The sequence below is a fragment of the Psammomys obesus genome, unplaced genomic scaffold (assembly GCF_907164565.1).
Source record: "Psammomys obesus unplaced genomic scaffold, mPsaObe1.curated_primary_1811, whole genome shotgun sequence".
Taxonomy (NCBI): domain Eukaryota; kingdom Metazoa; phylum Chordata; class Mammalia; order Rodentia; family Muridae; genus Psammomys; species Psammomys obesus.
This window is the reverse complement of record NW_026596040.1, coordinates 14,207,950-14,235,069: the sequence shown is the minus strand read 5'-3', so window position 1 is coordinate 14,235,069 and position 27,120 is coordinate 14,207,950. Positions and strand designations below refer to the sequence as shown.

The 27,120-nt window shown below is 42.4% G+C and overlaps 1 protein-coding gene across 1 annotated transcript in view; it reads right to left on the bottom strand.

Moving 5' to 3' along the window:
• The window catches only part of LOC129688023 (zinc finger protein 474-like), a 48,709-nt gene that overhangs the window by 3,556 nt on the left and 18,033 nt on the right, over positions 1-27,120 (bottom strand). The window contains exon 2 of the mRNA XM_055622756.1: positions 19,532-20,744. Within this exon, the coding sequence (XP_055478731.1) occupies positions 19,532-20,539 (1,008 nt within the window). The 5' untranslated portion in view covers positions 20,540-20,744. The remainder of the gene's footprint in view (positions 1-19,531; positions 20,745-27,120) is intronic.

Here is a 27,120-nt window from a genome sequence, read left to right as displayed (position 1 = left end):
ACACACACACACACACACACACACACACACACACACACACACACACATAAATAAAACCTCTAAGCAGTCTGGTAAGTTTGACTTCTTTGGCAATGAAGAGACCAAACTATGCTGTTACATGCATGGATACAGGCTTGGGGGGGGGGATAAAAAAGAGCCAGCCAGAACTCTTCATATCATTATTGTCTGAAATATTTTTATTGTTTATAAGACTCCTGCCCATGGCAGCTCAGTATCCAAGTGGTATCCAGCTCAGTATCCAATGAGAGCAGGGACTGTCTTTGACATGAACTCAGTGGCTGGCTCTTTGATCACCTCCCCCTGAGGGGGGAGCAGCCTTACCAGGCCACAGAGGAAGGCAATGCAGCCAGTCCTGATGAGACCTGATAAACTAGGATCAGATGGAAAGGGAGGAGGACTTCTCTTATCAGTGGACTTGGGGAGGGGCAGGGGAGGAGATGAGAAAGGGAAGGTAGGATTAGGATCGGACAAGGGAGGGGGCTACAAGCTGGGATACAAAGTGAATAAACTAGGACTTTGCAGCCAGGCCTGAAGATACCTGATAAACTAGGGTCAGATGAAAGGGGAGGAGGTCCTCCCCTATCTGTGGACTTGGAAAGGGATAGGGAGAAGATGAGGGAGGAAGGGTGGGATTGGGGGGGAATGAGGGAGCAGGATACAGCTGGGATATGAAGTTAATAAACTGTAACTAATATTAAAAAATAAAAATTTAATTAAAAATAAATAAATAAATAAATGTCACAATTAAAAATATATATATTTGGCTACTGCCTGCCGGATAAACCTGTGTAAACCTGCCTAAAATATATACCTGATTGGCTCATTAAATGGCCTATACCTGGGCAAAGCAGAACAGAGTAGGCATGGCTAAAGTTCCTAGGCTTGTGAGGATGAAAGAATCATGAGAATCATGGGACTGATGGGCTAGAAGAGAGGAGGAAGAAGGTCACTATGGCAGGTTAGTGTAGAGAAATAAAACCATTTGGGCTGAGAGAAAGGACTCCAATAATAGTGTGAAAGGCCCAAATTAAGAATAAAAGCAAGTATTTATAAGATTATGGATGGAAGATAGAAGAATTAAGGAGGATGGCATTGGATGGGGGCTGGGAGGTGGATGGTGAGGTGATTCGGATAGCTGCCCAGCCCAAGGCAAAAAAGGCAATTATAAAACCTAACAGGTGTCTGTGTCTTATTATTTGTGATAGCAGGTTAGATAATACTGGTGTGATAATCATAAGGCTAATAATAAACACTACATAGCCCAACAGCCTTTTTTTTTTTTTTTTTTTTTTTTTTTACTACAACAGAATTAACGGGAAGTGAGACTAGAATTCTCTTCCCAGTAGCACCGAGATCCAATGTGCCCATATACCCGAAAATGAAAGTGCCATCAGAGAGCAAGTCACAGAGCTGCCCTCATTCTCTCATAGCAGCTTCTCTGTACCGTGAGAACCTGCACCTCTGTCTCTCTCTGAATCTGGAGTAAGAGCCACCACTGGCAAGACCCCTGATCAAGAGGCTGGTAGAGAAGTAAACATGATACGCTGCAGCCTCTGCACTGCGATCTTCATTGCTAACACACTGGATCTGGAATCACCCGGGAGTCACAACCCTGAGTATGTCTTTGAGGGAGTTCTCAAAAAGGTGGAACTGGAAAGGGAAGGCACCTCGAATGTGGGTTGTATCTGGAACCCCATAAGATACCATAATGAGCCTCAGATTGTGAGACGAGAAGACTGAATGAGTACAAAGGCCTTCTGCCAAGCCCAGTGCACCTGGAACCCATGCCTTTCTAGGAGAAAACCAGCTCTGTCAAGTTGTCCTGTGACTGCCACATGCACATGAGCATTCAAACACACATACACACACAACGCGCACACACACCAATCAATAAACAGTAACTAAACAAGGCTTTAGATGATGGGACACAAGGCTTGGTGTTGTCCCTGCCTGTCGCAGTGTGGCTTTGGCACAATCTTTGCTCACTGCTCCAGTTTCTTCCTCTTTGGAATGGAAATGCATATTCTGTCATTGTATATTAGGAATTTGTGGCTTTTGGGGGGTATCTCTCAGTTAAGAGATTACCTTAAGTCTCTGATGGACCTTAAACTTTTGAACAGCCATGCTCTGACTCCTTATAGACTCTTCATTATAGAAACAGTAGGAGTCTTTGAGGCCAGGAGTGGAATGGTGTAGCTTAAGGATGACGTGTTCCTGCCAAGTTGGCAAAGGGTGGGATAAGATGGGCTGCTCGCTGGAAACTTAACTGGATTTGGACTCACCTAGGACATACACCCCTGGGTGCATCCTTGAAGAAGTCTCTAGTTGCCGCTGTGGTCAGTGTTTCTGCAACCCTTAGCCAAAATTTAACCCTACGTTAAATTGCTTCTTGCCAGGTATCTGATTACAATAAGAAGACTAGCCAACACGGGTGAGAGTTGGTGGATACATACTTCACTAAAGCCAATATCATACAGTTTCCCAGAAGTTCCTAGTGAAATTGTTCCATATCTGTTGTATATATACAAACTTGCTTCTTTTCCATTTATCTCTTTCCATGAATTCTTTACAGAAAAATAAAAATGGTGCCAGAAAATAATGACCTAACATTTTTTAAATGATTAAAGAACTCAAAACAATATAACCTATTATAAGACCATGTCAATTCAGAAGTTCAGGCCAGTAAAATTAGTCTTCAAAACTATTTTCAAATAAATACTTAAAAGATATCTTTGGCTAGAGGAATAGCTAACGAATCCATTGCTGAGAGACTAGCTGAGCCAAAAATTCTAGAAGAGCTTTAAATGACAAAAGGAAATATCATCAAATAGCCTAGTGCTATAAGAAACAATGGGGGAATACTATAAAACACAAAAGGTCAGTCAATAAAAGAAGCTTTGAAATGTTCACAGTTTGTCATACAGACTACTAAGTGTCTTAGATAACAGGCTTTTTAAGGCAAAGGCATCCAGGACAGAGTTTATAGTAAATCTGTGCAAAACAAGTTATAGTCATCAAGAAGACAGCGTGGAGCAAAAAATCAAAATGAGATAGTTACTGTTACTATTTTTCTTCAAATAGCTTTTGAATATGAATAGTATAAGTCAAAGGTGCTTATTTTAATTTACATGGTAAAGACCAGTGCATACAGATATGCAAGAGGAAAAAGTAAAGTTGAGGTGAAAGGGCCAACCAAACCCCAAATATGCTAAATTAACTGATCCCCAAAGGAAGGAAGAGTAATAAAAGAAAACAAAAGCACCAACCCACCAAAATGTGGTGATTAATAGCATTAAAACAGGAAAACAGGTAGAAATAAGATCAAATATGTTGATAATTAGCCAGGAGCATTACTCTTGTTATTGCCTACCCTGATGCCTCTTGCAGTATACCTCAAATAACCCTGTTTTGTAAAAAAAAATCAATAAATAAATAATTGCAGCAAAGGCAAATAATGGGACCAGAAATGGCAAGACTTTATTCTGGAAAGGGGGAGACGAGCAAAAGAAAACTGAAAAAATAGGAAAGCATTGATTGTGTTCTGGACCTGAGGAGATTGATAATAGTCATAGAATTTAACCTCAGTAAACCCAGCCAAACCAGGAAACTTAAGCCTGCAATTCAATGTTAATAGTTTTTGGAACTATTCATGCAGAAAGGGCTATTTTAAACAGGAAAATTCCAGATAAAGGGATTAGAGAGAGTATGAAGAAAAAAAATACAGGTAGCATGCCCATAATAAGACTATTGAAAATATGAAACTATTGGTAAAATCATAGAGAAAGGTTCACATTTTCAGTTTAAAAATGAGGCATGGAGAAAAAAGATCCATTGAGAATTTCAAAGAAAGTCCTTCCTGGCTTCTAGCACACTGGAGTCATCACTCTGTAAAATGTTGAAAAGAATTGGGTGAGAAAAAGACACCAGATTTACTACTAGGTCACATGCGAGTGATTGGTGAACATTAATCCCTGATGGAGGAGGAAGGGTAAAGAAAAGTCTAAATTGTTGTGATTCTAAGTACCAGGAAACCACGTAAACCTCAATTGTTAGACCTTTAAAATTAGAGCTAGAAGACGGGAGTGCTTCCAAAAAGCTTGGGGAAATGAGAGTTGAGTGGAATCAAGAAAAACTTGTTTACATGACAGGATTAAAAAATACAGTCTTCCTCCATAGTGAGTGAGGGATGGGATCAAGGGTGGATTACAGATGTTGAGCTTGGAAGAAAGGGAAGAAAGAGGAAGTAGATGACAGAGAAAGGTGGTCCTAGGTGAGTCAGGATTGATAGAACTCACAAAGATGAACTTCTAGGTAACATGATCTTCAAGGGGACAAAGAGATTTGGGAAATCAAGTATTAAAATGATAAGGATTGGGTATTGTGGAATGTAATAGTGATTCAATTAAGAAAACTACTCACCAGCTAAAGCAAAATACACCTAATTAGAGTTGTAAGAGATGCCAACGGCATTAAAGGCTCCTTTCCCCACATGTTCTTTAATAGGTCTTGGAGGCATGAAGACAGAAAGAAAAATTAAGTGAATGGTATCTTATCCTTTGAGAAACAAAACATAATAAAATATATTTTAGAATCATCCTGACTTTAACCAAGGTATTGGCTCGTCTCCTGAAATAAAGAAAACAAGATTACAACAACACAAAACAACAAGCAAAACAAAAACAATTATTATGATTTCTGACTACCAGAAGCAAAACAGATCCTAGAAGACGGAACAGCAAATTAAGAGGCCAATTAAAATTGAAATTGGAGTGCCTCCCTTAAATGTGGATTTTAATTGAGGTATAATATTTTTGTTGAGTATTAAACCATGCCAAGAGACTGTGTTCATCAAAACAACCAGATGCTTGTGAGTCATGTTCTCATGTCATGCCGCATGTATAGCCCATACAAAGCGACTTGGGAAGCAGAGAATTCAAGATGTAAGAGCATAAGCCATAATTTTCGAGACACTTCAAGGTTCCCTACTCTTTACGTTCATGTTTATTCTCTTGGAAGGTTAATTAAATACAGGGTTTTCAGTTGAAAAATTGAAAAGTTGTTCATTTTAGTTTGAGAAGAATGCATTTATTAAGATTCCATATGGAATCTGGATGAAGCCCAGCATTTAACCATGCATGACAAGCAGAATAAACAGCATGGTTCCTAAATGAAGACATACATATTAAGTTGTCACAAAGTAGCCTTTGCAAGGGAAAAGCTGTGAACTAGCAGGTTGGCCCAGAGGCCAGAAGATACCCTGAGAGCAACTGAAAAGGATGTGGGAGAAAATTACCATCCTAAAAGGTAAAGATGTTCTATATTACTCTCTTTTTAAATTTTTATTTATTATTTATTACAATTTATTCACTTTGTATTCCAGCTGTAGCCCCCTCCCTGGTCTCCTCCCAATCTCACCCTCCCTCCCTCTCCTCCTCTCATGTCCCTTCACCTAGTCCACTGATAGGGGAGGTCCTCTTCCCCTTCTATCCGACCCTAGCCTATCAGGTCTCATCAGGACTGGCTGCATTGTCTTCCTCTGTGGCCTGGTAAGGCTGTATCCCCCAGGGGAAGATGCTCAGAGAGCCTGCTACTGAGTTCATGCCAGAGACAGCCCCTGCACCCCTCTCCTCTTTTGAGAGCTTCCCCTATGCTCTGTATTTGGGGCTGAACTTCGGTTGATCTGAATCCTCCATATTCTCAGGTCGGAGCATCTTCTTGCTAAGCTGTGCTATAGGGAGGTGTAGGCAGCACAGCTGTAACTGAGGACAAAATGCTCCCTAGTGGGTCTCAAGAGTGATAAGATAACCTGATTTATTTTTCATCAGCTTCACTCCTGTTAGTCTGAAATTTCATGGAGCAATCTGTGGCTTGTGGTCAATGCCATTACCATGATTACCAGGGATTACTTGATGAGGTCTTTCTTCAGTGTTTGCAGGCAGAAATGGATTTGTGGGGAGGAGGGTAAAGGGAGAGCAAGAACAGGAAGGAAAGACCCCAACCCTGACAGAGTCAGCAGCGTGATCCTCTTGCCTAATGTGTGGCAGACAGCACTGGATGACATAGTGTGACAGAGCATGAGAGAGACAGTGGAAGGTTGTCCCTAGAGGTCATAGGAGGACAGCAAGCTGAACACATGGAGCTTGCCAGGGCCAGCCAGCTGCTGGAGAGTGAAATCAAAGAAAGGCAAAGAAAAACCCACAAGTCTGAACTCTGTACAGAGCAAAGGATTAGGTTCAGTTTTCCTGTCAAAATTTCCAATAGTCCTTATGGAAATGAATTTTTAAAAGTGAATCTCTAGTTACATGAGAACTAGTTCAGGTGTGAAACTTTATGAGGATAAGAAATAATCTGCTACATTGATGTGTCTCTATCATGGCTCATTCATCTCTGCTCTGGTCCTTTCAGGTTGATGGCAGAGTCAATTCAGGCCAAATACAAAGATGCATTAGGGAAAGCTTTTATGCGTGTTTTAAACTTGAATCCACTAACTTTTCATATGTTTTTAATGATTTTACTGGCCACGGTTAGAATTCTATTATTTTCCATGCAGCATCTTTTACTTTTTGTTCATGCTTTTTTTTTTTTTCTCTGTCAGAAGCACCTGGTATTTGGTGGTTTAGGCCAAATCTGGTTAACACAAAAGCCAAGTGAACATTTAGAAATTTCTCTTCCAGTCTGTGTAGATATATAACTTGCTACCTATCCATTAAGTTACTTTTTACAGTGAAAATTAATAGTTCTTATAGCATCACAAAGATAAGAGGGCAAAGATAAGGATCAAGGAAAAAAACTGGCTTGGTGGGAAGGCTTAGGAAAATTATTGATAAAAGGGGAATAAATGTGGTCATTTCCGAGGACCTGGAGAGAGTGCTTCAAGCATTCTTGATGGCCTTGGCCTGGCTCAAAGTAAAGGAAACCCTGGTGAGCAGTGTGACTTAATACTCAAGAGCTTCTACAACATGAATACATTGGTCAGAAGGAAAAAAAATTAAGGGTACATGGGTACATGAGTCTCAATGAAAGAGGCTCTGAAAATCAAAATGGAAGCCATTAGCAGTAGCTTTCGTAAAGAGCAAAATCATGGCACCTGTTACGTTCTTACATCAGCTTCATCATGACCACCACGTTAACCTTTACAGTGTGAAAGTCAGGCAGGTGCATTATTGGAGGACAAGAGAGCGACTCAAATGAGTAGCTTTAAGAGTTTTTATTTGTGTGTGTGTGTGTGTGTGTGTGTGTGTGTGTGTGTGTGTGATACTCACTCCTGCTAGTCGTGAGTTCATGCTATGTGCATGCGCCATGCCAGTGCATGTGGAGAAATGACAACTTACAGGACTTGGTTCTCTCCTTCCATCATGTGGGTCCCAGGGACCGAACTCAGTTTGCTAGGACGGATGGCAAGTAACTTTTACCTGCTGAGCCCTGTCACCAGCCTAGATTTATTTCTTGTTGCTGAAACTTCTTGTCTATTTTTTTTAAATAAGGTGACCATTTCAGTGAGGCTTATGCCTAAAAAAACCACATCACTGTGTAAACTATATTCTTTTTACTAAATCTGTGTTCACATTAAATGAAGTGCCTGACTTTCCCCCAACATAATTTATATGTTATTTGGAAATGTTCTTGGAAACAGAGAGTTTTTCCATCTCTTTCTGGGGATTGCACCATAAAATTCCTATATCTAAATAGCCCCATTTCTTGTGTTCATTTGAGGCCATTCATTAACCCAAAAAATTAAAATCAAAACAAACCAAACAACCAACCAAACAACCAAACAACCAACAACAACAACAAAAACACCCAAGGGACCAAAAAATAAAAAAAGCATCCTGAAAGGGAACTAGAGCATTGATCCTAAACACAACTCCTAACAAAAGATACAGCTACTTTCAGATATTATCCAACCATATGGTTGTAATCATTAATCTGTAATGATACAAGTCAAAACATTTAAATTCAAAACAGTGGTGACCACAAGAGAGATAGACATGACAATCCTTGCTCTGTCTCAAAACTGGGTTAAGAGCTGTTCTCTGTATCTATTTATTTTTTTCTCTCAGATGGGGCATGACTAGTCACAGGCCCAGCTAGTCTATGGTTTATCTGGGTTTAATCAACTATTTCTCAATTTCGAAAAAGCCAGCAAGACAATGGTATTCGAAATATTAATGGTGCCAATGTATGCTGAGCAGAAACAAAGGCGAGGCACCTGCTGGAGGCACAGCTGTGGCTGATTCAGATGAGACCTGAACCAAAGGATACTTCAGGAGGGCAGTGTGGGCCTCTCTCAGTGATTCAGTTGCATTGGAAATACTGTCACTCTGGAAGTTGCTGTTGCCATGTGCCAGGCCCTGGGCAGGGAATGGAACCAAGACCTGGCTCAAAGCAGTAGGAATACTAACTCTTTTTAACTTGGGAAATGTTCTTTAGGTCTATCTATGAGCAAATATCAGGCTGATGGATTCCTGTTTGCCTGTGCAGAGCTCATAACATGTGCAACTATTTAAGAAACAGGGGAAGGGAAGACAACAAGGCCTTCTGCTGAGGAGAAAGAGTTTCCCTTGACCACTCTGCCCATTGATGTGTTTGAGCTTGGACTGGCTATTTTGAGAACTGGCTTCCAGGCAAGGAACCTTTTCAGAATGCTAAGCTTTTGTGACCCCTTAAACTTTGCATGGGATTTAGTTCCCATGCAACAGCTTCATGGTCTAGAACAATGGTTTTTAGGAAATCCCAAACATTAATTTATCTTCATAACTATGATTTTCCTACTGAGTGATAAGTGTCTCAGTTTCTAAGACCATATGTCTTCTGATGGTCATGACCCACAGGTTGAGAACTACTGGTCTACAAACTCCCAAAGTCATCCAAGGGGTGACGGGAAGCAGAGTGATTGGCAAAATGTGTGAGCCCTTCCTCACTGTGCATGGTTACACGACTCTCTTCAGCATGCCTTTTAGTCTATCAGGTCCCACACTGTCCTCTATACAGGGACCCCAAAGACCTGCCGCCATGAGTATTCTTTAGACCTCAGCTAATAGCACGGTCAGTGGTTCTCAACCTGGGGGTCAAACAACCCCTCTACAGGGGCCTAAGACCATAGACAAACACAGATATTTATATTATGATTCATGAGAGTAGAAAATTAGTTATAAAGTAGCACTAAAATAATTCTATTGTTGGGGTCATCACAGCATGCGGGACTGTGTTAAAGGGTCACAGCATTAGGAAGGTTGAGAACCACTGCTTTAGTTGGCCATTCCATTGTTCCCAAAAGTTTACAAATAGCTGTCTCAGAGTCCTATTCCCCAGGATATAACAGAAATTATTTTTACTGTTCACTGTGAAGCTTGCTCCATCCCTGAAAGTATTATGTGACTTTAAGCAACTTATCTTTCCAATCCTTTGATTATACTAGTTTTAAAAAAAAAATTGCCTAATATTTAGTTTCTAAGACATGAGATCTTGCTTTAACATGTCAGTGGCTAAGAAAGTTTTGGTACTTATCCAGAGAACTGTATCTCCTAAAAGCAGCAATTCAAAAAAAGATAAAAGACTCTGGTGGTGAGATAACAAAACAAAACAATAAAACCAAAAAAACAGAACAAAAGCAACAACATGCTCTCTAAAATTACCTATGGATGCAATAGTGGCACAATTGTTATGGGGATGACCAAACACTTTCTGGTTGACTTTAATGCCTGATCCACAGGAGAAAACTCAGGCATGGTAGTGAAAGTCTGGCCAAGGATCCATGGCTGGAGAGCTCATAGGTCCTAGGGGTGAACTCACTCATTATTTTGCTAAATAGACTTAGTATCTAACTGCCCTCTAAATAGGTATTTCTTTATTCATAAATTAGTGCTTCTTAAATTGCAAATCAAGTAGGTTGCCTGTAGGGAATGTAACATGAAACAGAATTACAACAGAATGTCATGGGAGGGTTGACGCTATCCTCAGGAACAAGGAGCTGGCATTTAGGGGTGAATTCGGTAACAAACGTGAAAACCAGGACTTTGTTGTGCATCTGGATACTAATCCAAATCTATCTGAGTCCACCATCTGTGAATGGACTACCACGCCCTGCCTCTAAGCCAGCCATTGGCTTTGAGAGAAACCAGCAAAGCTACCATTTCTGCTTCTGTTCTGCTCTCACAACTACCTTGAAAACACTGCCAAGTTCTTGCGCCAGCTCAAGATATAGCCTGCCTCCCATTGGATGAGCCTGTGTGTATGGCCCCTGGGAAGTGCTTTCCTCAGCAGTGGCTTTGTGAGGAACAGAGAACCTCTTGATGATAGGCTTTTCCTCTCAATGCTTCTTTACACAAAGCAGTCTTCTCTGAGGCATGGGGTTTTGCCCTCAAGAAACTTTCTTCATTCTCCTTTGAAGTTAGGAAGTCTCACCCCCTGATTCCTGTAGGCTGGCCAGCCAAGGAATCCCAGGGATTCCCCTGTTTGAATCTCTCCACCATTGGGATTACAAACCTGCTCAGCACATATGCCTTTGTGTGTGAGTGAGTTTTAGAGATTGAATTAGGTCTTCCTGTTTGCAAGGCAAGCACTTTATCTCTGAGCCTTCTCTCCAGCCAAGGAATAGTTTATGGGTTAAACATTTTATTTTTTTTCTTATTTGAGATGTAAAATAATAATAATAATAATAATAATAATAATAATAATAATAAACCACACTTGCCGTTGATATCTTAGAGGATACTAATTTTGTAGACAAATTCTTGTCCTAGAAATTATTTTCTTAGCATAATCCTGACACAGGATGTCTTGGTGTTTCATTTCTGAGCTCATCAGTTGGACCACAGGCCTAACTCTCATGGTTAGCTGGCTTCTAGGTCACAGATTGAAATCAAGTAAGAAAGAATCGCTGAGGGAAACCCACAGGCAAGACACCAACCGACTCATCCAGTGATCAGAGAGAGGGCTAAGAAAAGTGCAGATGGTACCACCCGGGCTTATGGCAGGAAGTTGTTTGTCGTGATTGATTTTTCTGTGGTTTAGATGCAGATGTCCCCAGCTTAGGGAGTGTGCTTAGAAGAGTGCTTCTATGTTTAAAAAGCAAGCTTCTTGTAAAATTTTCCCATCATGGTGGCAACTTATTATTATTTTTTAAATAAGATTTATTTATTTATTTAATGTATATGAGTGCTCTAACTACATGTACACCTGCATGCCAGAAGAGGGCGCCAGATCCCAATCTAGATGGTTGTGAGCCACCATGCAGTTGCCGGGAATTGAACTCAGGACCTCTGGAAGGGCAATCAGTGCTCTTAACTGCTGAGCCCTGTGAATTGTTTTTATGCCCCATAATGTCCCTATTTTCCTCAGTCTTGAAGTTGGAAGCAATATGTCTATGCTTTTGTATTCTCTGATTAATGCTAGCCTGAAATATGCATGTTCCTTGGAGACTTTAAAGATAGGATCATGGCATTGGAGGCAAGTAACTAGACACAGATATTAGAAACATACTGGATTTCTGTATTGGGGCCCTTGTCAAACTGTACATCATATATAAGACAACATGGTTCTGGTTAAGGCTGTAAACATATGAAGGAAATGAGGAGATGTTCTATATAACATAAGTAGCAATTGAGAGAGGAAGGCTCAAGTAAATTTCTCTCCACGCTCTTCACCCAATCGTAAAGAAGAATCTGTGTCTCATAGTGATCCAAGACATGCCTGCCCGTGAAGGATTCCTGCCGGGATATGTTGAACTACATTTGATGTGTTTCTAAAACCTTGTGGGGAAAAATTTAGTGCTGATGCTAGAATTTGGACCCATAGGAACCATGCTCCAAACCCTAAAGAGTCATTAGTGTACATTACTGGAAAATACAGATGTATGCATTTGGGGCTGAAGCAGGGAGATGGGGTAATGGGGAGAATCAGGCTTGTGAAGACATAGAAGATAGGTTACCACCTTTCATATTTACTTATTGTGTGTGCATGCATGTGGAGACCAGAAGTCCACTTGCAGGAGTTGGTTCTCTCTTTTTACCATGCGGCTGTCAGAGATAGAACTTGTTGTCAGGCATGGCAGCAAACGTCTTTACCCACTGAGCCATCTCACCTGCTCAAGAGAGACAAACTTTTAAATAAGCTAGCCATAGTATAGTTTTATTGAGTCCATGACTGAACAGCATTTGGCTTGTGGGCATGTGAACCTATCCTCTCACAGGAGTAACAGATAATTAGCATTTGTACTTCTGAAGAAGCAGCAAGCAAAATACAGGTACCCCAATGCAAAATCCTGGAAAGGAGGATCAGTTTCTATCAGAGTCTTGCTAACTTCTGATATGATCTGAGGCTGACCTCTTATTTTCTTTTTTAAGTTATGTGTCATTATCATCTGTGTAGGTAAGCATTAGCCTTCAAATTTTACATAAGAAACTTACAGAGTACGTTTTCTGTTAACACTTTATAGCTCTTCCCAGGACACACAGATTTCACACACTCTACATCCATCTACAGCTTCACCTGCCTTGGCTTGCAGAGCCAGCAGTGTGGGAGAGAGCCAGGACTGTTACCTTAGTGTTGCTCTTTGTACACCTGAGAGCCATGAGATCCTAGGATGCTGCCCTGATATTCGGGCATGGTGGGCCCCAAGGAAAGGTGATTGAATGCCACATGGAGTTGGTCCCTAAGTAGCCTAGCTGGCAGCATCACCAAAGGGTACTTTGTGAGGTAAGTCTGGCTTTCATGACATCAGCACTACTGAGCAGGTGAGCAAGGGCCACTGAAGATAAATGTGAGAACCAGAGGCCGCTTCATGTGTTATCTACCATTTCCAAAAAGTCCCATGTAGCCCTTGGATTTAGGGATGACAGAGGTGAGCAGTTCTAAAAGTCTTGGCCTTGATTTCAGGAACTCAGTTTAACAGAGGACACAGAGAAGAACACTCTCAGATTTAAGCTTTCTTTTTCTTATGAGCTGAATGGCATCTAAGCTTGCCTATTATTTAATTGAAAGAACATAAACAGATTGCAGCTTCTCCATCTTCCCATTGTTAGTGGATAAACTTTTTTTTTTTTTCTGCATCCAACATTCTCCTGGAATAAGGAAGCACCCTCCTATCTTTCCGCCCACTGGTGATCCTAGGCACCTGGTGCCTGCTTCCCTGCAGGGTCTTTACCTTTTCCAGTCACCGTGGTTTACTCCTTTTCTCCATGAAATTATCATTTTAATCATTCAATTTAGTCTCAATGCTTCTATTATTTATAGAAATCTCCACTGGTAACCTAACCACTGTTTCTCTCCCAAGCTAGAGAGAGCAAAATTTCTCAAAACATACCCATACTCTACCACTCCAACCGAATGGGTGTGTTCTTTCCCAGGTCCATAGCCAAATGCAGTTATTTTCAATTTTGATTCTACTTCCTCTCTCAGCATGCCTTCTGTTGTTCCCACTCTGCTGAGAGTTTCTCAGCTGCTACCTTCAAGGAATCTCACTCTCCAGGCTTGTCTCTGGTCAATTGTACCTTTAGATATTCATTCTCCATTTCCTCCAGGGATCAGCTTCAGTCAGTTTTTTTTCCTTTTTGATTTTTTAGGATTGATATATTTTTATTTTATGTGTATGGGTGTTTTGACTGCATATATGTCTGTGTGTACTTGGTGGCCCAGAGGCCAAAAGAGGGCATCAGATCCCCTGGAGCTGGAGTCTTGTATGGTTGTGACCTGCCATGTGGATCTAAGAATCAGAATTCTGTTCCTGTGCAGAACATCAAGTATTCTACACTGCTGAGCTTCATGCCCAGCCCCCCAGTCTGGCTTTCTAACCCTATACCCATCCAGGTCTCTGAAATTGCTAATGGACCTCCCTGCCATGTTCTCTCTTCTTGGTCCCAAGCTCATACAGCTCAGCTCAGATAGTGGCATTTTGATCTGCTATCTCCAGAAGGAAGTGACTGACCCTCATTCCCTATGGCCTTCCTTCCCTTCTTAAAAAGTGCTACAACCGAAGCTGGTGCTCCAGATAAGACCCAGGAGTCCTCCTTGGCCTGCTTCCTCATCATGCCACACTTCAACTCTCACAAAGTGTGCCCAGTGCCCTTAACCTTCAAGTCTGCAACCAAGCACCGAATCCCTGATATAGCTAACTGGTATGATGCTCTGTGGAGGACAACCTGGGGGACCACCACTGCCCGGATGGTGTTCCTATGGCTCCTTCTTGCTCTCCATCATCCCCCATGAAGGCACCAGTCACATGTAGACTCCTTAGTTCCACTGTGATGAGAGCAAAGTCTCGCTTTCCAGCCATGCCCTCACCCAGTACCTGCTCTGTTAATGCTTTCACACCTCACAGGTCTCGGCTGAAGGGTTTTCCCTAGTCAACGTCCTGAATGTTGTCTTCAACCACAACACACTGTGTGATCAAAATTTGATACTATTCTGACTATATTTTTGGTTTTCCTATCATTTCCTCCTAGGACGAAGACCGTTTTTAAATGAGCATGTATTTAGTGCTTAGGCCAATACCTAAAGGTGAATAGTTATAAGTCAGCAAACTTCTTTTCTCTTTGTCTTCCCTCATGCTCAGGCTGCACAGGGTAACCGTGTCCTGGGAACTGAAACCACAGGTACTCTACCATCGACTTCCACCATGCCTCTGGACTCTTGCTTATCTCATTCCTGTGCTCTTTCACAGTGGTATTAAAAGATAGGCTCGTTTGCATTTAGAACATACCCTCGCTACCATAGACCCTGCTACCTAACCCTGGGCAATGGCTTAATCTCAAACTTCCAACCAGGGAATCAGAGAAAATCTAAAACAGATTATGCATACGAAGTGTGGATCGCAAAGAGTTTGAGCAGGTGTGTCCCCTCTAAAAGTCATGTTGAACCTGAATCCTCAGTGGAACGCATATTGAGATTCAGACTATGGGAGGTGATTGAGTCATGAGGACTCCACCTTTGTGAATAAGATGATACCTGCATGAAAGGATTCACACTTGAAGCAAACGCTTCCTTGCTTGCCCTTCCAGTCTTCCACAGCCCCAACCTGGACCTAGAGACCATCCCTCCCAGACATGCTGGCACCTTGGACTGTCTTGCCTCCAGAGTCTGCAATTCAAATCTCTGTTCTTCATAAATCACCCTGTTTCAGACATTTGTCATAGTAGCATGGATGAATAAATGGAAATACTGAATAAAGGTGGTTCATGTTTTTCTTCCCTGTCCCTAAACTCCATATTCTTTCCATTTAATACATATCCATGTTCATATATGAAAACAGGGCAACATCTGTTCTGCCTTCCTTGTGACAGTCCCATCATATATGTTTTGCCTTCAAGGAATGAGATACTCCCCCAGAAAATAGCACCGACTTCAACTCTAATGTAGCCATAGTCCCAAATAACTGGAGTTTGTAGTTGTATTACAACTTCTCAAGTTTTGGATAGAAGAAAAGAGGGGCTGGAGGAGCTGGAGAGGTGGCTTCGCGGTTAAGGGCATTTGTTGTTCTTGCAGAGGACTGGGGAGGGGGGTCAGTTCCCAGCAGCTGCCCGGTTGCTCACAAGCAGCGTAACTCCAGCTCCTGGGGACTTGCTACTCTCTTTCGACCTCTGAGGGCACCAGGCATGCATGTGGTGCACATACATGCGTGGAAGAAAACACACTCAAACACGTAAGAATAAAAAGGAGGAGTGGGGGCTGGAGAAATGGCATTTACTGCCCTCAAGGACCCAAGTTCAGTTCCTGCACCCATATCCGACAGTGTGCAATCACCTGTCTCTTCAGCTGCAGGAGGCTTGAACACTTTTGGTCCCATAAAGCACCTTCAGTCAGGTACACATACCTGACTACGCACAGACGCACTCCTATCTACTGACACATAATTAAAAATAACAAACAGTAATCTTTTTTTTTTTTTTTTTTTTTTTTTAAGGGAAGGCAGTCACACACTTGATAGTGTGGAAGACATTAAAAGAAAACAGCAGATGGCAGCACCGGATGCTAGTGATGTGCCTGAGGAACTTTCAGTTGCAACCTGAGCCCTGAGGATGCTGAAAGTACTCAGAGCCACATTCAGAGAGGCAGCCTTCTGTAGAAAAGATCGTGTCCCTTATTAAACATAATCTCTGCTTTGCAACGTGAGACATGATTTTTAGAAATATTTCTTGTGTTGCCAACAAAATCCTATGACAATAACTACCTAGCTTTACCTGGTTAAGGTCTTTGGGCAAAAACTGTATTTGCATTTATAATTATGTGTTTCACTATCATCCTGTGCTCCGGTGAGGACTAAAACTAAAGACTGTGACAACCAGCTTCTAAAAATTGTTAACAATTCTCTTTTAAAATAAGAAATATCAGCAGGGTGCAGTGAGCATACCTGTAATTCCAGCACTTGGGAAGGCAGAGGCAGGCAGATCTCTGTGAGTTCAAGGCCAGCCTGGTCTACAAAGCAAGGATACTCAAGGCTACACAGAGAACCCTGTCTCCTGTCTCGAAAACCAAAAAGAAACAAAACAAAACACCAAGTAAAATAAAATAAAATTAGGAATAACAATGGCCTCTATTATATTCTTCTGCAGATAGCATAGAAAATGACTTACAAAATGAATATCAGAATAGTACACAATAGTAAAAATCAAAATAATCCCTATTTTTTCCCAGACTGTGCATCAAAACTTCATATGAAGCTAACAACAATGTTTAAACTAGGTGCAGCTCACCCAAGCTTTTCTTCTTTTAGAGGAAGGAAATGCCCCAGTGCTGGTCGTTATAACGCAGAGCTAGACTATGATGGTCCCGCAGCAATCAGCTTTTACATAATTCCACACTAGGGTTTTATTCTCCTTAAACCCTGCTGGATCACTTTACAACGTTTCTGTGAGATCACAAAACATAGCTTTGGCCCTGTATTTCAGCAGCAGAGCTGAAAGCAAGATGCCCAGTTTAGATATCACAGGAGAGCTTGCCTCACTGGCCTCTGTTTGTTTTTTTGTTTGTTTGTTTGTTTTTGTTTTTTTGTTTTTCTTTTCTCTTTGATTGACAGTGAACAAAAACTGGAGCATCATAGGACCCTTCTACAGTAGCAGGGCATTCTGAACAACACTGCACTCGGCCAGCAAAAGTCACCGCCACCCCGTTGGAGCAAACTGTTTTCCCAATACTGTGACTGTTATTGAGAACATATTTTTTCCTCTCTGGAATTCAGGTTGAGCCCCTTGAGAATATCAGGCAAGATAGCTGATGCTAATCCAAAACCAGATCAAGAATTCCAGAGTGAAACTGCTCTAACTGACAAGAGATAGAGATGAAGCAGGCATCCAAATTGTAAAAAGCTACGCACTTCAGTCAGCCAAAAGTCAGCCGTCACAGGCAGATTCAGCTCCAGAATCTAATGATGTATAGGTCAGCGTTCTTTATGAAAAACAAGTGACTCACCGCATGAAGCTGTAGATGGTGTAAGGAGGCTAAAGTGTCTACAGACGGGATCCAAGGAGCAAACTGAACTGGTGAGAAATGGCTTTCTGCTGAGTGTGACTTGAAAGCAATGCCTGAGGGAACAGAAACCGTCCATCCCTTCCAAAAGAGCTTTAGGAAAGTCTAAAACCTGCTCCATACTAATACACCCAAGCTTGCCTATGACCTCTTGGTTCGATGACCTTTCAGTGTCTTTATGGAGGCCTGTGTGGTTCCCAAATATACCCGTGCACGGGGAACAATGGTGGACGCCACTCTCCCACTGACACATGGCAGGCGAGGCCTAGGAGGGTTTGAGTGTACACTAGCAACACCCAGACTTCTAGGGGGCCTCCCCATATACATGCAGCCATTGTGGAGAGACCACCACTGGCTCCTGCTGATATTTCCTCCTCCAGAAAGCTGGGTGGATGAGGAAGGTGTCTTTCTGCAACACCAGGGGCCCAGTCAGTTGGCCTAAAAGCAGCTGTGACTGAGAGAACACGCCGTGCTCAGCCTGTTGGCTCCGGTCGTGGAGCACAAAGTATATGTTACAAGAATTCTGATCCTTCCCCCTCCTAGCTCTAGGTCTGTAATGAGAACGTTCAGAGTAAACGCATGCAATCAAGAAGTGCGGCTGTGAGTTAGAAAGAAGTTCTGGGAGGGTTGCTGATTGGCTGTCCTGAGTCACAGATCCTTTTCCTCTCTGAGTCCAGACCCCACACATCTTGGCAGAAAAGCAACAGGAAGAAGATGGGAAAAACAGATCAGGGCTATGAGACCAGCTTGAAGCCCATGCCACGCTACATCAGGCAGAGAAATCTAGCCGTCTTGATTTTTTTTTTTTCTTCAGTATTCAGTAGGAAATTGTCCAGCATGTTGGTCTGACTCCTCTGCTCTAGGACCACTGTCATGGGATCTTCAAAACTAGTAAGTCCATGATTTCTTATTCATGGAAATTAGGAAAGAAGGACTAGACAGTTCTCAGAGTAATAAAAAATAAAAAATAAAGGCTAGAGAAATTAGAACACAATAAAAGATCACTCCAGTTTAATAACAGTTCAAATTGCTCTTATTGCCTTAAACTATTCAATTTATAAACTGTATCTGGCTAAAGACTGCTGTCCGGAGACTGTGGTTGGGGGCTTTAAGCATGCTTGAAATTCAAATAGCCCCCAGAAAAGACCACCTCCCATTCCTTACAGGTTGACGTGTAAGATGTGACAAGCAGTCACATCTGTCCCTCTTTCGTGGCAGGGCATGCACCGTGTCCCCTTGTCCAACTGGCCACCCTCATAAGAATCCCCGCCCAACGCTGCTCTTGGTGAGAGCCCAAGTTAAAGACCAGTAATGTTAACCTTATAAACTGACAATACCTGGGTTCGTGCTTGTTTAGAATGACTGCAGTGGGGGACAGGAGCCTGGTAGAGAACCACACAGGACTGAGCATTTCCCAGAACCATGCATGCCTATCTAGTCACTTCAGAACCTAATCCCCCCCCACACACACATACACACACACATTTATAATCAAGTATGCCTTCAACAAAATCCCACTGCAGCTGCAGAGCACATACACTTAGCAAGGGCTCCAGTGTTTAATTATTGCTAAAGTCATTTGGGGTTTTTGACACAGATTCTATTTTAGTAAGATAAACTCAGCATAACCCACCGTTGCCAAAAACGAATTCCTAAGGTGGATGACTAAAATAAACCAGCAATAAACATTGGCGGTTGGAATGGGAATTATATCTCTGTAATGTAGACACAGCATTAATGACTCATTTTAAGTAACAGTCTCTCCCAGGGATTACTGGGATGAGGGATCAGAGAGGTAAAAAAGTCCATCACTCTTAGGCCATAGGACTGAGGAGGATTAAGAACCAACCAGGCAAGGATGTTGTTAGGTCAACTTTGCCAAAAGAGACACAGCCCTGGAGTCCAAAACGAGATCGACTCGAACACAAGTAAGGCTTTGAGAGAAACCTTCCTTGGGGCTGAGCTGGCTGCCTCTGGGAACAGTTTTCTCATCTCTTTGAAGATGCAATGTCCCCAGTCCACCTACTACACCTTACACGACACCAGTTACCTTGTCCTCATTGGGTGCTGCCATGTTCCTTTGTTGCTTGGAATTAGTGGGTACATTTGCACCACCTTTCATGTCCAGGTTCGAATTTGGAATTTTTGATCTACTAGGTTGAGATTTACAACTTCTCTGGTGTACAGGTAGGCGGTCCAGGGCAAAGGTCCGGCCACAATTTGGGCAAGGCACAAGCGCGGCTTGACCCGGTCCCTCTTGGCCGGGCTGTCCGGTCGGAAGGGGTTGAGGCTTCTGGGGCAGAGGCCGACGCAGCTCTCCAGGAAGCCGGTCATTCTCAATTTTCCACTTTTCCAAGCATTGGGGTTCATGGATAGGAAGAGACAGGGTGCCAAATTCCCTACCACAGATGTAACAGAGGAGAGTCCTTGGTCGGACTGGAGTGCCGCTAGAAGCTTTCTTGAGACCAGTAGGAGCATCAGGAACATCCATGTCTGATGTTCTCCTACCCTTTGGCTTGCAGCTTCTCTGGTGAACCAGGAGACTATCCGGCAAGAACGTGCGTCCACAATAGTCACAAGCCAGCAGCTGAGCCTGCGCGCTCTGAAATGCCTCCTCATTGGCTGCCTGAAGGCTGTAGGACTCGCTGCCACCAACGGGCTGTGGTTTGGAGGGTTCTGGCCTCCTCAGGTGCTTGGGTAGTTTGCTGTTCTCAATGCGCCACTTCTCCAAGCACTGGGGCTCATGAATGGCGATTGACTGGGACCCAAATTCCCGGCCACAGATGTAGCATATCCGGAACCCTGGCCTGCGCGCCGGAATCACAGGGGGTCTAGGCTGGCTTTCTGACATAATTCTACTTGAGCGTTTTGATAGTATCACTGTTCCGGGTCTTCTTTTCTGAGCTTTGGCCTGTACGTTTTCCGTCAGTTCGCCACACCGTGTTTCCAGGGGAAGGGTTGAGTGGGAGCCACTAGACAGGACCTCTTGATGGATAAGGAAGGTGGGTTCCTTGGAGCGCTGAGACTGGCTGGGAATCCTTTCATTTCCTCTTTCCATGAACAGAGGAGGCTTTCTCTAGCGCTTGCTGGAGCTCAGGCCACACTGCTTCCGGGTTGCTGCTTAGCGTGAAGGTTAGAGATGCGGCCTGTTCTGGGCTTCCACATTGTTGCCAGTGCCCGGGTCAGTGACTCAGAGCTTCACTGTAGGCAGCAGTCTGGAGTGTTGGAAAGTCCCCCATTAAGCCTCAGATGTCTCCCAAGATCTGTAAAGAACAGGGTACATAAATCAATGGGTTACTACACAGACAGACAGACAGACACACCCACACACAGGCACACACGCCTGCGCGCACACATACACACACACACCCCTTACATAAAAGACAGTATTTTAAAATTGGGCATGTAGTCTCTTTGGCTAGCTTAGAAAACAGTACATTAGAAATATTCAAGAAACAAGTGTGTATAATTCGTTTAGAAACTGCAGTGTACTGAAATTAGAAGAGTAAAATTATGCACAAAGAAGGCTGAAAATGGCATCTCATAGACATGGGTGATGCAAACTAACAGGGTGAGTCCAGGAAGAGAACTGAAAACTACAAAAGTTAAAGGAATCAAGAGACCCCACAACTGTTGTGACCCCACAAGCTCCCTTCCTTCAGATTCTTAACCCTTCAGTGCCCTAAACCCCTTTGATAACTGAAAACATCAGGCTTCTCAGAATTTTTTTTTTTTAAACAGCAAATGATTTTTTTTTAGCACTAAAGGTAAAACAAATTCTGTTGAAATGGGTCAAATATTTGAGGCGACAGTACCCATCGAAACATAAAGCATCAGACGCTTCTTGAATATTCGTGGACTTGAAGTGAAGAGCCTGGATGAGATCGCTGCATATTTTCCTTGGGATGAAGATGCTCAAGTGTCACCTGATGCTCTTTTACTGCACATCATATGTATTTTGTTTTATACATGTATGTTTGCCAACCAGTTTTTGTAAAGAGAGGGAGAGACAGGGACATAGTCGCTGGTTTTCTCAAACAAAGTAGGAGAAACACCTGATAGGCTAATGAGTCTCATTATGGGCAGAAGCATAAGGCGTTATTATCTTGGGGGAAAATCATGAGTAAATTTTACTGTGGGTTAACCACCTAATTAGAAACAAGATTGTTTTCAGAAATCTGGGGTCCTCTTTCATTTCCTGGGTCACCAAGTCAGGCTTGGATCTCGAAAGCAGCCATTTAAATCCCAGATCTGAGGCTTTAGCACACGTCAGCAAACACATGAGCTCAGACTGGTAATATAAAAACCCCAGGTGTAAGGTTTATAAGGGACGAAAAGAACTGTGAGAGCTGAGCTCCTGTATTGTGGTGCCAAGAAAGGCCTGAATCTTTGTAGTTTAGAGGATCAGCTCAGGTCTGGCACAGAGAAGGGGGTGATTCTTCATTCTGACAGCTCCTGAGACAGCGATGCTAAAATGTGCAACAAAAGAATGTGTTGGCCCAAACAGAGCGGCCAGCACAGAAAATGAAACTCAGAAAAACGGATCATTTGCTCAGTACCATTAGCAGAGATCGTTGGACTCCGGAACACACTGAGCATATTTATCAGCATGTGGGTAAAAGTGCCCGGAGCCACTGACCACTCTGACCTAGTTATCCATTTCCCCTGATACCAGAAAGTTACAGACACTGAAAATAGTGAGAGATTAGGAAACTCAATACAATAAATAGGCTCCTTTCCTTTAAACTGATTGTTTGTCTGTCTCTTTCTCTGTACCTCTCTTCCCCACACATTTGCACGCACGCACGTGCACACACACAAACACACACACAGACACATGAGTCAATAGTAGAATACTGAGAAAGTGCCACGAACTACGAGAACCCCTTTATCCCTGTTCTCATGAGGTTACACACTAACTTTAGTGAGTGCCAAGTGTGGGCCAAACGCTGAACTAGCTGTCATGTACAGAATTCGGTTAATTCTGATACTGTTAATTCTGAGGCCAGATACTATTATCCCACTTTACAAACAAGCTGTAACTCAGAAAAGACAAGCAAGTTTCCCGAGACAGTTTCTAAATGACAGAACTGGGGTTCGATTCCAGTTCTCACTGGCCCCACCGTGCACCCCTTTCCATTATTCACTCAGCCTGAATTCCATGGAGATTCTTCCTCTCTGTTTCCATCCCTGTTTTAATGCTCTATTTCTATGCCTCCTGGGCAGGCGATTAAGCTCTCTCCACCCTCTGTGCTCTCTTTGGGAGAGTCAAAGGGAGGTGGGAGGAGAGAGCGCAGATGGAAAAAACAGAACAGGGAGACAAATTCTCCCAAAGACGGCGATGTTCCTTAGGAGATAGGATTTTTTTTCCAGCAAACATGGTTTGTTAAATCTTTCTTCTGATTGAAGTGCAACACATCCTACCAGCCTCCTCAGGCTCAACTGGGCAGAGGAAGTGCAGCATGTGGGGTAGAGGCGTGTGAGAAATGACCTGTTTGTTCTGTCTTTACAATAGACCATGAAGACTACTCAGTGAAGCCAAATGCCTGTTGTTCTGCCTCTAACTGCTGTTCTGCCCCTGGCTGCTTTGCCAACCATCCTTACTGTTCGAGAATGCCTGTGCGTTGCAAACATAGTCTCTGCAGCAAAGCGCAACAAAGCGCCTGAAAGTTCCTGTTTTAATCATTTGTCCCTCTCCTACAGACATTCCTTACCACAAGTGAAGGTATGAAAATAAAGAGGAAGAGGTACCTGGAAGTGAGTGAAACGAGGGGGAGCCTAGGAACAGTGCATACCATGCCTGCCGCTGTCTCTGCCAAGGCAGTGTGCCAGGCAAGGATGGTTGGTTGTTTGACACTGTAAGTTGGTCATTAAAGCGAAAATGCTAGAAACACCCAATACATATTCTTAATTTATGTAAAGAAGTTGGCCTGTCACCCAGACACATCATGAGACAATGTTGTTAGCACATAAGGAGAAGCACTTTGCAAAGCCAGCCAGCTCTACCCCAAGCATTTATGGACATGTGCCTGAATTAGGCACAGCTTAACTGTATTTGCAAATTGAACACTTAAGGAATGCCTTGTAGTGATCACATTTTTTAAAATCAAGATTATGCCTTTTATTTCTACTCCCTTTAGGGTTCATGAGATGGGAGAAACAAACACAAATTTGAATGTAATGACTGTGGGAATCAAGAGTCCATTTCTGCTTTAGCCGATGTTCTTTAAAAGAAAAGCTATAGAACACAACCAAAAATGGGATCAAGTCTTTTAGAACTATTTTAATCCTTCAAAATAAATATAATTATCACATGAGACAACCCTTTTTTTTTGTAAATATAGAATTCAAGTTCTTCAAATGGAACAAAAATATAAGAAAAAGTTGAAATTCATCCTGAATAAGCACAATTCAAGGGCAAAGAAGGTTTGTTGTGTCTTTGACCCTGTTCAGCAGCCTTCATTCTCTCTAGCATCTTCTGTGACTACAGTCTCCTAATGTACTTGCTTGTCTTTCTTACCTGTGAAATCTTGCTTTTCAAAGGAAGCAAATATAGCCACTTACAGAGAGGCTTGTGGAAGGTGAGGTAACATCCCTTCCAAAATTTGATGGAGGTAGCTTGTTACTTTCCAAAAGCCATACTGCCCAACTCCTCTGGTTTATGCAGCCCTAATTTTAGCTGGGCAGGCTTTTCAGCTAAAAGTGTGTGAGTTCATTTGCAGTTAGTGGGTAACTGATGGATCTTGAGATTTTTTTTTTTCAGATAGGTTTTCAGCACGTATCACAGACTTGCTGTAAACCCGTGATCTCTTGCCTCCACTTTCCAAGTGCTAGGATTACAGGCACTGTTGTTTAGGAAATCCATATAATGTCTGGAAGCCTAGCAGCCATCTTGAATAGTGTGGAAGCCAAGCAGCCATCTTGAATAGTGTGGAACCCAGCAGCCATCTTGACTAGCTTATAGCCATGTTACAGTTGATATGACTGTGCACAGACATGAATGAACTTGAGTCTCTGTTAAGTTTAAAGCTTACTACACAAGCTCTCGAACACTTTTCTTAGAATTTATTTGCACGAGACAAATGTCCATTTGTATATTTTATAGGTTTCTCACTTATGAAACCCTAATAGTAATTGAGATCATATTTGTAATTTCATAATGGTCATTACACTTAGCTATAAATGGAAGATGTATATCACCCTGCTCCTCCACCCCATCAAGGCTCACAAAATCTTGTGAAAGAGGGGCAGAAAAACGTATGAACTGCAGATTAGGGAGGAGTACTGTGAACTGCTGTCCTCTGGACATGGCCTGGCTGCTGCGTATGTATCATAGCAGCTGTGATTACATATACAAGAGCAAGTCAGATAAAAATTCCAGCATGGAGGAGGGAGGGAATACTGAGGTCCCACTCTAGCTGAGAGACTATTGGCAGTTGAGGGAGGGAGAGTCACTTTTCTTTAGAAGTGTGACTCCTGGTAGGTTGCCCATGCCTCTAATCGATGACCTCACATCCATGTGCATTTAGGCAGTACTAACTGGATTCAGATGGCTAAAATAATGATGATAATGAGGAGGAGAAGGAGGAGGAGGACACAAAGTTGGAAGGGAAATGTACTTGAGGTCCCAAGGGAATTGGAGGAGTAGAGTCTAGGTGGAAATTACCAAGATACAGTTTTACATGTGTGAAATTTTCAGATAGTAAATAACACTATTTAAAATGAGTTCTAGTGATGTTCTTTCAAATTTCAAAATCTTTTTAATAAGATAATCCAAGGGATAGGATTCCCTTGTTCAGTGCAAAGATAACTTAGTAAAATATATAATTTTTCCTGAAAAATCAGATGTGAAGTTACTCTAAACTATAAATATCAAATCAATGGTTATTTCTAAAAATTTATTCATACAACTTCATTTCCTAGAGATATTTTTCTAGAAAATTGTTTACTGACATTCTTCTTCAAGTAAACAAAAGCTTACTTTTCCCGTGAACTTCTTAAAGAAGTAGGAGGGATGATTATTGGGCCCTTTATTGACTTAGTGTCTGCTCTCCCATCCTCTCTTCTCCACTCTGCTCCTGATGCTTTTTCTGAGACTGCACAGCCCATGGGGACTCCATGCTGTGATCTGCAGTTGTACCAATCAAAGAAGAACACCAGGTTGAAGTGGTGGAGGAAGAGCCAACATGCTCATTGTTGACTGTTGGGAACATGCAAAAGAAGCTACCATTTCATTTCCAGATTCCATTTAATCATAGGGAGAAACTAAGTTCAAGGTCCCAGGCCTTAGTGGAGCTGGGGGTTTCTTAATAGCTGAACAGCTTCTGTTGTAAGGAGACAGTTGTCTGAGTTCAGCCATCTCAGAGACAGCTTGTAAGGAGACAGTTGTCTGAGTCCAGCCATTTGAGGAAAAACTTGTGAGGAGACAATTGTCTGAATCCAGCCATTTCAAAGACAACGTCTCCATCTTGCTTGCAGGGTCAAACTGAGCTCATGTTCTCAGGCCCAGGGCCCAACTCTTATTCTGATTGATGGAAACTCCCTTGCTCAAACCCTTATGTCAAAAAGTGATTGGACAATGCTACAGCCCATTCTGACCCCCATTGCTTTCTGACTTCATTCTTTAAATATGCTGTACAACATTCCCTCGGCATAGCAGTGCAGGTCCTGAGTCTGTTTTGAGGCCATGATCGACCAGTGCTGGCTTGGTTACAGTAAATTATTGACCTGGTATTTGAGTTATGTTGGATTTAAGTTGCCCCTACAACACTGATAGCTTCTTGTCTGCTTGTGATGGCCATGAGCATCACTCCAGTAGCTCTTTACCCGGCAGCAGCTCAACTTCTCTCGTATAGCAGCAGAGGAATCCCATTTTGTTCTTATAACTCTTGGGGAGACTTACTGACCTCCACTGGACATCATCTGCAGCCAGTTAGGCACTTTCTCCTGGGAGATCCGATTCTTGTCTCTTCAGGTGACTCTTGTAATTCAGGCTTGTTCCCTTTCACCGTCCAGTCTTGGGAATAGAGCTGCCTCCCTTACATTGTTCAGTTTTACTGTTAGTTACTTAGGCAACAGCTTTGCTCCTACTCAACAGCACTTTATTCCCTCTAGTCAAATAACTTACAGTTTTTGCTTGCTGATAGATATAGACAGATTCGTAGTAATTTTTTAAAATCTGTGATATTTGAGCTTCATATCATTTTACTACTGCGATAAGTACAAATGCAAAGGAACGCTTTCACAACATGTTAGAAAAGTGGGTGCTTACCTCAGCAATAAAACTCCCTTAGAACTCTGAGAATGTGGGTTTGTAACTTTAGCAAAATAATGTTATGAACTACAAAATCTCAATTCTCTACTTCTTACTAATTTAACTAAACCATAAGGGAAACTTGTCATTTTAAGCTTAGCTATGGTTTTTGCATAACTCTCTTTCTCTGCTGGTTATTCAGTCTCTCCATAAGACTATGTAGAGAAATCAGAATATCCCTCTCAGAGACTAAGGATCAACAGAAGGGTCGATGGGAGCCGAGTGGCTCCCACTCTTCTAGAAAGAACTAGGAAAATGAGTGTCTGTGGTCCTCAGTAAATCTGAGGTGAACAGACAAAGATCCTATGAGAACAGCTGGCAATGGG